At 42.1% G+C, this 12023-nt stretch overlaps 1 protein-coding gene across 1 annotated transcript in view; it reads right to left on the bottom strand.

The window, feature by feature from the left end:
• The window catches only part of NKAIN4 (sodium/potassium transporting ATPase interacting 4), a 114817-nt gene that overhangs the window by 10326 nt on the left and 92468 nt on the right, over window positions 1–12023 (bottom strand). Inside the window, exon 5 of the mRNA XM_032218124.1 lies at window positions 1230–1290. Coding sequence (XP_032074015.1) covers window positions 1230–1290 — 61 coding nt within the window. The remainder of the gene's footprint in view (window positions 1–1229; window positions 1291–12023) is intronic.

Raw genomic sequence — 12023 nt, forward strand, 5'->3', positions numbered from 1 at the left:
TCCCTCATCTTATCTCCTTTTTTCCTTTCTTCCTCCCTCCCCCTTCCCTTCTCTTCCCCCATCTTCCTTTCTTCTTTCATTTTTATTATTTTCCTGATATATTCCAACAGCAGATTGTTCTTTAATGCATCTTCAGATTACTCTACTTGCCTATGAATGTATTTTTCCTCCATATTCAGTTTTCTACAGTTCCTCTAGATGGATGGATGGATGGATGGATGGATGGATGGATGGAAGGGAGGGAGGGAGGGAGGGAGGGAGGGAGGGAGGGAAGGAGGAAGGAAGGAGCAAATGGCTGCATTATAGGTAGTTTAAATCTAACCTTGACTTATCGATTGATAATTGCTATTAGAAAGAACAGGAAGCTCCTGTTCGTATTGTATTGTGTAAATGTGGTGTATGTCTAAGTTTTGTGTGTGTGTATTTTACATGTTTGTTAATATATATATTTTTTAAAAAATCTAACCTTGACTGTTAACATTCATGTTAAAAACAGTGTTCAGGGATTGCTTGCCCATCTGCATAAAGTCAGGGAATTCTTTGAAGAGTTTTTGAGAAAAAGAAGGAAGAAAAAGCTTGAATTTCACCCTGATTTCTTCCTACCTACCCTCTTTCGTTTTTGTACCTTGTTTACCAAATTATGGTATACAATAAAGTGTACTGAAGACTTAAAAGACGACCCAGCAGACGACACCTAAAGGCCAATTCTGCTAAACAAGCACATTTTCTGCAAAATCATTTCCCGCCCCCTATGGTGCATTTTGCGGATTACCCCGCCAACGGATGCCTTTCTGTAAACATTTTAACCGGAGAACAACTTGTCCCAAAAGGTGACTTTTTTCAAAAGACAACTGGGCTTTGTTTTTTTTCCCTTGAAGATGTTTCACTTCTCAACCCAGGAGCTTCTTCAGTTCTGACTGAATGGTGGAGGATGGAAGGATTTCTACTCCCTTGCAGCCCTCTGATGGTTAGTCCAGCTGCCTTTTGAAAAAGCACCTGGATGACTGGAGAATCTCCATAGATAGGGAGGACCACTGGATGATAAAAGCATCATCCTTTTCTTTCGGTTCATTTAAAAAAACAACCTGTCTTGAAATATCCATTGAACCAATTTGTTCCCCTTTGGTAACAATAGCTGTTCTCCTGTACCGACATCTTCAGCTACAAGTCCTTTAAACACTGAAAAGAAAGTCATTTAATCAATAGATACTCTGCCAGCAGATACTCACAGCTGTCTTCTTCTTCTGTAAAGACACTGACAACGTAACAGGCGTACACAAATCCCACCAGCTGCAAAAGAAACAGAAACAGAAATGATGAATCCCTCTTCCAAATCACCAACACCATGTGTTTTTATTTTTTAAAAAAAAACACAAACTAGACCAGTGGTCACCAACTGGTGGTCCGTGAGAAAATTTTGGTGGTCCGCAGAAAAATCTTTGCATTTTTACATTTTTTTATATTGCACTAAATCAGGGATCCTCAAACTACGGCCCCTGGGCCAGGTAGGCCCACCGAAGCAATTACTGTATTTTTCAGAGTATAAGACGCACCTTTCCCCCCCAAAAAAAGAGGGTGAAAATCGGGGTGCCTCTTATACACTGAATACAGCATTTTTAGCCTCCCGAAACCCTGCCCTCTGCAAAAGTGGCCGTGTAGAGCCTTTAGGAGACTTCCAGAGTGCTCCTGGGGGCTGGGGAGGGCAAAAATGAGCGAAAAAATGGGCCGTTTTTTTGCTCGCTTTTGCCCCCCAGTCCCCAGGAGCACTCTACAAGCCTCCTAAAGGCTATTTATGGCCTCTTTTTTTTTGGACAAAAAACAGGCTTGTTTTCATGAAAAACGGGCTGTTTTTTTGCTTGTTTTTGCCCCCCCAGCCCCGAGGAGCACTCTACAAACCTCCTAAAGGCTGTGCATGCCCTTTTTTGACAAAAAATGGGCCATTTTTGGGAGGTCTGCCGAGTGCAAAAACGTTTCTTTTTTAAATTTGCCTCTTTGAAATATTGGTGCATCTTATACTCCGGTGCATCTTATACTCTGAAAAATACAGTACTACCACTCGCTGACGGGATGGGGTCCTTCAGGCACTTAGCTTGGCTGCCTGTTTAGTAGCTCCACTCCTTCCCTCCTCCCTCCCTGGGAGTCCAGGCGCTTCAGTGAGCGCCGCACAAAACTTCGGCCGGGCTCCTCAAAAGACAGAGTTTGTAGGGGGCCATCTAGCGCCTGGGCTGGCTACCAGACAAACATTCATTCTTGACGTATTTGAGATTCCTAGCTGCAATGGACAGCAAACCTAGGGTTGACCCCTGGCGCTTCTCTCCGCTAACAGGAGGCCAAGCTAAGTGCCTGAAGGACCCCATCCCATCACTAATTCATATTAATGGTCCACAGGATTTAAAATTATGAATTTAGTGGTCCCTGAGGTCCGAAAGGTTCATGGCCCCTGAACTAGATGACTTAGTTTCTCTTCTAAGACTGCTTTTTGTTGAGCTGTTTCTTCTAAGATTGTTGGTGATTGAACTGTTTCCTTGATCTTGGAGTCCTAGTGGACAACCATTTAAATATGAGCCATCTGTGTGCAGCAGCTGCCAAAAAAGCCAACACAGTTCTAGGCTGCATAAATAGAAAGATAGAATCAAGATCACATGAAATGTTAATACCACTTTATAATGCCTTGGTAAGGCCACACTTGGAATATGGCATTCAGTTTTGGTCGCCACGATGTAGAAAAGATGTGGAGACTCTGGAAAGAGTGCAGAGAAGAGCAACAAAGAGGATTAGGGGACTGGAGACTAAAACATATGAAGAACGGTTGCTGGAACTGGGTATGCCTAGTTTAATGAAAAGAAGGACAAGGGGAGACATGATAGCAGTCTTCCAATATCTCAGGGGCTGCCACAAAGAAGAGGGAATCAAACTATTCTCCAAAGCACCTGAAGGCAGGACAAGAAGCAATGGGTGGAAACTAATCAAGGAAAGAAGCAACCTAGAACTAAGAAGAAATTTCCTGACAGAACAATTAATCAGTGGAACAACTTCTGGAGGAAAGTTGTGAATGCTCCAACACTGGAAGTTTTAAAGAAGAAATTGGACAACAATTTGTCTGAAGTGGTGTAGGGTTTCCTGCCTAAACAGGGGGTTGGACTAGAAGACCTCCAAGGTCCCTTCCAACTGTTATTCTATTTTATTTAGAGGCCAGAATTCAGCATTGACACAGCGTTCCTTGCAAAAAAAAAAGTTTTAAAAAATGATCCAACTTCTTTCCAGGAAGGGCCCTGCTGCATTCCATTAGTTCCCCCTTGCAATCCTTATTACCTTGTCTTTTCCGTGCCTAGGTGATGTATGCTTCTCCTTTATTAAAAATGAATGACTCCATTTTCTAGACTTCTCTCGTCCATCATGCTGTCCTCCTGCGGTGTGAGTAATCGTGAAGCTTCTAATTCTTAATTAAAGTGGATTGAGTGCACCGTGGAAATAAATAATAAGGGATAACAGTAGCCTTCAAAAAAAAAGTTACCCTCCCCCTGAAATGTTGGGGCCAGGAACATTGGGACTGAGATTCTCTCCTCGTGTCAGCGATGCACAGCATGCCAGAGACCAGGATTATGGTCAGAGTGGATTGCTTGGCTGATCTTGTGAGGGTATGAGTAATAAAGTAACACCAAGATTTGTCTTTATAACACAAAGAGATAAAGCGTATGGTGAACGGTGTCGGGAACTGGGTACACCTAAGTATAAGACACACCTGAAATTTAGAAGAGGAAAAGAACAGAAAGATTTTTGGCCTCCGTACGCCACATTTTCAGCCCTTTGTGGGGAATATTTTTCAGCCCTTTTCCAGCCTTTTTTCTACCCATTTTTGCAGCTTTTCTGGCCTGTTTTTAGGCTTTTTTCAGCCTGTTTTTCAAACTTTTTCAGCCATTTTTTAGGCTTTTTTTACCAATTTTTGAGGCTTTTTTCAACCATTTTGAGGCTTTTTGGGGCCGGTTTTGAGGCATTTTTCAGCCCATTTTGAGGCATCGTTGGGCTGTTTTTTTTAAAAAAACAGTTCAAAAAGCCTCAAAACAGTTCAAAAAGCCTCAAAAACAGTTCAAAAAACCTCAAAACAGTTCAAAATCCTCAAAAACGGGTTAAAAAAAGCCTCAAAAACAGGCCAGAAAACCCTCAAAAACAGGCCGAAAAAAGCCTGAAAAACAGGCCGAAAAACGGGCCAAAGAAAACCTGAAAAAGGCCCAAAAATGGGCCGTGCAGAGCCCAAACAAAGGTGGGGCTTTGCCAACATTTGGTCTATAAGGCACACATTTTCATCCCCTTTTGGGAGACAAAAAGGTGCGTCTTATAGTCCAAAAAATACGGTATGTTTCATCTGATGCAGAGAAGGATTAGGGATGACATGATAGCAGTCTTCCAATATTTGAGGGGCTGCCACAAAGAAGAGGGTTTTTTTTTTCACCTATTCTCCAAAGCACCTGAGGCCAAGACAGGTGGAAGATTATAAAAGAGAGATTCAACCTGGAACTAAGGAGAAATTTCCTGACAGTGAGAACAATTAAAGCAATGGATGGAAACTAATCAAGGAAAGAAGCAATCTAGAGTGAAGGAGAAATGACTCATACTTATGACATTTGCCGTGTCGCGTGATCTCATTTTGCAACCATCGGACAAGCAAAATCTAGGTATCTATACAAGCGCCAACGCTAACTTTGTGGCTCATAATTAATTCTTCCTCAGGCTTCTATGCTCCACAAGATGGTCTTGAGGGAAGCTCTTTTGCCCTCATCATTCATCGTACAAGATGCATTTAGCATCTACAGAAAAAGGAGGAAAACAAAGAATTTGACAACTAGTTATAAAAGCCAAGAAAGAGGACTTCCAGAATGTGGAATTGTTGTTTCCAGGACTGAAAAAGATTTGCGGGATGGTTGTGCAGAAAACCAACAGCAAAAACTTTGGTTATCAGTGAAGAAATCCTCCATTTGCAGGAGAAACGTTGTTACAAAGAAAATAAGATTCTATTATTATATCATGTTTCCCTAAAAATAAGACAGGGTCTTATTTTCTTTCGAAATAAGCACTTGGCCTTATTTTTGGGAGATTTTATTATTTTTCAGGTGCAGGAGGTGGCGAGCGTGATTACCTCATGGCTGCTGTGGTGTTGCAATATTTTTGGGGAGGGCTTATTTTAGCACATGCACTCAAAAGCCCGATTCGGCTTATTATCCAGGGAGGTCTTATTTTCAGTGGGAAAAGGTGGACAATCTCAAGAAAAGTAGTTTGAACCTTTCTATGGAGCTGATTTCCAAGTCTGGTTTACCTCGTGAGGATGACAAAACCTGATTCAGCCTAAGTTAGCTAAAAATATCAATCGGTGCTTCAGGTTTATGAGGGAGTCATTTGTCTATGACAGTGATGGCGAACCTATGACACGCGTGTCAGTGCTGACACGCGTAGCCATTTGGGGTGACACGCATAGGATTTCATGCGATTCATCCTCGGCTCCTGCACGGCCGCCGAGGATGAAAGAATCTGTGCTGGAGGAACAGGGGGGGGGGGCGGGACGTGTGATCTCCCCCGCCCACACTCACTTACTGCATCGCCGCCGCCCCTTTCTGAGCGCAGGGGCTGCTGGTAAGGCGTGCATGCCGTGCGCACACACGTCATCAGCGCGGCGAGGGAGGACCCGCAGGAGAGGAGCGCGGGAACAGTGCGCACCTCTCTCCAGTCAGGCCGGCACAGAGAGTCTACTCCTGGGACTGTCGGTTACGACCGCACCACAGCAGGGAACAGCGGAGTGCCAACGGGAACTGTGAGCGCCATTAGCAGCAACTATTGGGGTGCCATGGACTTGTAATTGCCCACAATAACTGAGATAAGTGAGGGGGAGGTTGTGTCAGCTTGTTAGGCTAGTTAACCCCTAATTGGCTATCTATAATTCTATCTGCTGTCACTGGCCCACTGATGGAGCACCCAAAAAATAAAAAACAAAGGTTAAGTAAAGGGAGTGGTAGTGGCAGTGGCCGACCCTTTCAAGAGACATGGAGCGAGATGTATGGCATTATAGAAAAAAATGGCAGATCATTTTGCGTTCTATGTACTGAAACGGTAGTAAGCAGAACGTGGAATATAATAGACATTTTGAAACTAATCATTCCCAGCTCTTGGAAAAAAGTGAGGATGAAAGGAGGGAATACATTTCCAGGAAGCTACACCTTTATAAGAGCCAATCTAACTCCATCCTTAAATTTATGAAAGGCTCTACAAATTTAAACTCTGCAAGTTTGAGCATTGCTCACTCCATAGCTCAGCATGCAAAAGCGCTTAACAAAGAAGTTACTAAGCAGGTATGTTAAATAATTTGTTTTTGGTTTATTAATACAATTATATATTGCAATTATACATTTTTGTAGTTTAAACTATAAATTGCGCAAAATTATGTTTTTGTCGAAATGACACACAACGCGAGTTATGCTCAATTTTTTGCCGATTTTTGACACACCACGCCAAAAAGGTTGCCCATCACTGGTCTATGATATGATGGAAGGGTTGCTGTCCATGGTACTGAACCCAAGCCCTCTCATCTGCTACTTGGACTTTTGCACAAGTCCTGCTCCACTTGGCTCCCTCTGGGCTGAACTGCCCTGTCTGTCTGTCTGTCTGTCTGTCAGCCATCAACAGGCACATAGATATAGGCAACATCGACTCATCATTCAAGAGACATTAAAAAAAGCCAAAAAGGAAACCACTTGGCTCCTTCTGGGCTGAACTGCCCTGTCTGTCTGTCAGCCATCAACAGGCACATAGATATAAATAACATCTACACATCATTCAAAAGAGACAATAAATAAAGCCAAAAAGGAAACCAGAGACCAAAACGCTTCCTCACAGCAATCAACACTCAAGTAGAGATTAATAACAAGATTGATACCCAACCAACAATCAAGAAGTAAACAATACCCCAATCAAAGAACTACCAACTCAGAAAAAACAAAAAATAAAACAACAGCCTAATGAAGGAAACATTACCACAAAAATTGACAGGGCAAGTCACTAGTATACAATCAGAGAGCAAACCATGCTTCCTTCTACTACTGATGATGTTACCTACTGAGGTAATAAAATGCCTGCAAGAAAACAACCAAGCTCAGAGAGCATCAAAAACCCCACAGTCCTGTCTGTGCTATTACAATACAGTACAACAGCAGAGTTGTAAGGGACCTTGGAGGTCCTCTAGTCCAACCCCTTGCCTAGGCAGGAAAACCTATACTGTTTCAGACAAATGGCTATTCAACATCTTCTTAAAGACTTCCAGTGTTGGGGCATTCACAACTTCTGGAGGCAATTTCTTTCCACTGATTAATTATTCTAACTGTCAGGAAATTTCTCCTCAGTTCTAGGTTGCTTCTCTCCTTGATTAGTTTCCACCCATTGCTTCTTGTTCTACCCTCAGGTGCCTTGGAGAATAGCTTGACTCCCTCTTCTTTGTGGTAACCCCTGAGATATTGGAAGACTGCTATCATGTCTCCCCTAGTCCTTCTTTTCATTAAGCTAGACATACCCAGTTCCTGCAACTGTTCTTCATGTTTTAGTCTCCAGTCCCCTAATCCTCTTTGTTGCTCTTCTCTGCACTCTTTCTAGAGTCTCCACATCTTTTCTACATCGTGATGACCAAAACTGAATGCCGTATTCCAAGTGTGGCCTTCCCAAGGCCTTATAAAGTGGTATTAACACTTCATGTGATCTTGATTCTATCCCCCTGTTTATGCAGCCTAGGACTGTGTTGGCTTTTTTGGCAGCTGCTGCACACGGCTGGCTCCTATTTAAATGGTTGTCCACTAGGACGCCAAGATCCCTCTCACAATTACTACTATTGAGCAAGGTGCCACCTATATTGTACCTGTGCATTTTGTTACTCAAAATCAGGTGAGGGTATCCCTCTTTGACCAGAACTAAAGCAAGATCCACCAGCTATGTGAGATGTTTCTACAAATTTTTAAGCAACAGATGGAGAGATGCAGCTACTGGCAGATATGTCCCCCCTGAATTTATTCAACCATGACACTTAACCGACTTGAGTGGGTGATAAGGATACTTATATAAATTTAATAAAGGGGACAACCTGCGTACAGGTGGTCCCCAACTTAGAACATTGTATAGTGACCGAAGTTAAGTCACTGACAAAAGTGACTTGTGGGCGTTTGCAGCAATTCCATGGTCACGTGATCAAAATTAAGACGGTGGGGAACTGATTCATATCTATGACGGTTGCAATGTCCCAGGGTCATGTGATCCCCTTTTGCTACCTGACAAGCAAAGTCAAGGGGGAATGCCAGATTCTCCTAACAGCCGTGTTACTAACTTAACAACTGCAGTGATTCACTTAACAACGGTGGCAGGAAAGGTTGCAAAATGGAGCAAAACTCACTTAACCATTGTCTCACTTAACAACAAAACTATTGGGCTCAAAGTCTTTGAGTTTCCTCTTCAGGATCTGGCCTTCTAAAGAGCAGTCAGGGTTGATCTCCTCTAGGACTGACTGGTTTGATCGCCTTGCAGTCCAAGGGACTCGCAGGAGTCTTCTCCGGCACCAGAGTTCAAAGGCCTCCATTCTTGGCGCTCAGCCTTCCTTATGGTCCAACCTCACAGCCATCCATTGCAACTGGGAACACCATAGCCTTGACTATACGCACTTTTGTTCACAGGGTGAGGTCTCTGCTTTTAGTATGCTGCCTAGATTTGCCATCGCTTTCCTCCCCAGGAGCAAGCGTCTTTGATTTCTTGGCTTAGTGTAGTTTAGTATAATTCTATAGCACCCCATGCTTTCTTAGCATCTTCTTTTTATCCTTTATTTAATAAATATTTACTTAGGTTGACCATGGGAAAGTTGGCTTTTTTCTGTAGCACTTATAAAAATATGTGATTTCACTTATGCTGTTTGTGAGCCAAAATTTTAACACTGTCTTTAAGCTATTGAGAAAGAAGTTCAATTGGTAATCAGCAAGCTAGATTTAGCCGGTTGCCTCCAATTTCCAGAGAGGCGGGAAAATTGCATATCTGGTGACATCTGCTTACCTTGAGATTTCAAGCAATTAAGGGCTATTTAGAAGCCCGTGACAGTCATAAATGATAAACGTGAACAGCTGGTGCAGCAATAGCATCCTCTATGGTATCAGTGACATTGCTATCCATCCATCCATCCATCCAGCAAAATATTTCCAATGGAAATTTTACTTGCATCTTTTTAACAGGGTCCTTCATCACTTGTTGTGCTCCAACAGGGTTCAACCCTCCTCCCCAGTTTACTGGATAAAGCCACTTTTTCTGGGTTCATAAAAGATCCTGAACCATAAGGCCGGGGAGGGGACGGGCAGCACATCAGATTCCATTGTGCGCTTGGCTAATGTAGGGCTTGGTGGTTATTTAGTTAATTATTTTCTCCTGCCACTTATTTCTAAGTGACTCAAGGCAGAGAACATAGCTAATACTCCTTTCTTTTCTTATTTTACCCACAACAGCAGCAACTCTAAAGGATGGGTTGAGATGGAAGGAACATGATTGGTTGCAAGCTTTCATGCCTAAAGCAGACTAAACTCACGGTCTCCTGGTGATTGGCTCAAAGTCATCCAGACAGTTTGTGCCTAAGAGGAGAGACTAGAACTCATAGTTTCCGGATGGAACAGAATGGAATTCTTTATTGGCCAAGTGTGATTGGACACACAAGGAATTTGTCTTTGGTGCATATGTTCTCAGTGTACATTTAAAAAAAAAATGATTGGCCCATAGTCACCCAGCTAGCTTTAACGCCTAATACAGGACCAAAATCTCCTGGTTTGCATTTAGTTCCCCAAACCATTACTATTTCTTTTATTTATCAAATTTAAAATCCAGTTATTTATGTTTTATTTTTTAAAAAAGCTCAGAGAGGGAGGAAATAAGTTGCCTTGATTTGGTGTCACATCGTCCTAATTTAAAATGTCAAAGGTGTAAGTAGCAGTTATCAACTGAAGAGACAAAGTGACATTTGATCCTATAAATCTGCTAAATCTGAACTTGGTCATGGTGTCATCAACTTCACCCTTCTATCTATCATCTCTGTCTCTGTCTCTGTCTCTCTCTCCACCCGTCCCTCCCTCTCTCCCATTTATCAATCATCTATCTATCTATCTATCTATCTATCTATCTATCTATCTATCTATCTATCTATCTATCTATCTATCTATCTATCTATCTATCTAATGTATCTATCTATCTATCTATCTATCTATCTATCTATCTATCTATCTATCTATCTATCTATCTATCTATCTATCTATCTATCTATCTATCTATCTATCTATCTATCTATCTACTGTATCTTTCTATCTATCTATCTATCTATCTATCTATCTATCTATCTATCTATCTATCTATCTATCATCTATCTACCCCCCTTCGCTCTCATTTATTGCTATCTATCTATCTATCTATCTATCTATCTATCTATCTATCTATCTATCTATCTATCTATCTATCTATCTATCTATCTATCTACTGTATCTTTCTATCTATCTATCTATCTATCTATCTATCTATCTATCTATCTATCTATCTATCTATCATCTATCTACCCCCCTTCGCTCTCATTTATTGCTATCTATCTATCTATCTATCTATCTATCTATCTATCTATCTATCTATCTATCTATCTATCTATCTATCATCTATCTATCTTCCTATGTAGCCCTCTTGACTGTATATAACAAAGCTAAGAATGGTCTTTTCCTGCCCAATTCTTTGTTAAGAGAGCTGCATATCTACATTCCTGAGCTCTGAATATTGCTAAATAAATATACAGAACAGCCAACAATTTTCATCTCTTTAATTGCTGGTGGGAAGAATCCAGGACTAACCAGATGGCTTGTGCAAAACTTGGAAAAGCTCACTAACTCTGCTTTGTTTATAGTACCCAACCATATGATACAGGGCAATTTAGCACAAGTTTTTAAAAAAATTATTAGTATTTTTAAACAAACCTCAATCTTGAGAACTTCTATGGAAAAAAAATAACAAGGAAAAAGGAAGAGTCAGGCAAATATCTGAAGGAAAAGATCACATTCAGCAATGATCAAGCCAGCTATTTCTAACGCACCCTGACTTTGCTACCCAATGCACGTAAAGTCCCTCGAACTGATGGTAAGCAACTGTTTTCCCTTTGAGAGAGGAATGTGCCAACAACAGGACTAGCTGCTTAAAATGGTGTGCAATTATTCATCTGTTTACCACCTGGCCCAACACATTTTTGGGACCAGGAAAAATAAGAATGAATTGAATGGCAAAGTCTGAAAAGCATTTAACTGTCTCCAAGAGCTTGCAACCGGTGGTGAAATTCAATTTTTTTTTTACTACTGGTTCGTGTGGGCGTGGCTTGGTGGGCATGGCTTGGTGGCATGGCAGGGGAAGGATACTGCAAAATCTCCATTCCCACCCCACTCTGGGGCCAGCCAAATTTGGCATTTGCCGGTTCTTTGAACTACTCAAATTTCCACTGCCGGTTCGCCAAACTACTCAAAATTTCCACTACTGGTTCTCCAGACCTGCTGGATTTCACCCTGCTTGCAACCATAATTCAGTATTTCTCATGTTAAGGTGTGTGGAGTTCAACTCCCAGAATTCCCCTGCCAGCAGGCTGGGGAATTCTGGGAGTTGAAGTCCACACCAGTAATGGTTTTCTCTTACCTTCGCTACCAGTTCAGAACTAGGAGCGCTTCCGCACGTACGTAGAACTTCCTGCGCATGTGCAGAACGTCCGTGATGACATCTAGGCAGATGGGAGAAGCCTCCCACACCGCTACCGGTTCACTCGAACCGGAGCGAACCGGCAGAATACCACCTCTGCTCCACCCATCTTAAACAGCTGGTGGGGAATTCTGGGAGTTGAAGTCCACAGCAGTAATGGTTTCCTCTTATCTTCGCTATCGGTTTGGAACTGGGAGAGTGCGCGCACACCCACTCACTTCACTTGCTTCGCTTGCACACGGGGCTTCTGCGCA

The sequence above is a fragment of the Thamnophis elegans genome, chromosome 5 (genome assembly GCF_009769535.1).
Source record: "Thamnophis elegans isolate rThaEle1 chromosome 5, rThaEle1.pri, whole genome shotgun sequence".
Lineage (NCBI taxonomy): Eukaryota > Metazoa > Chordata > Lepidosauria > Squamata > Colubridae > Thamnophis > Thamnophis elegans.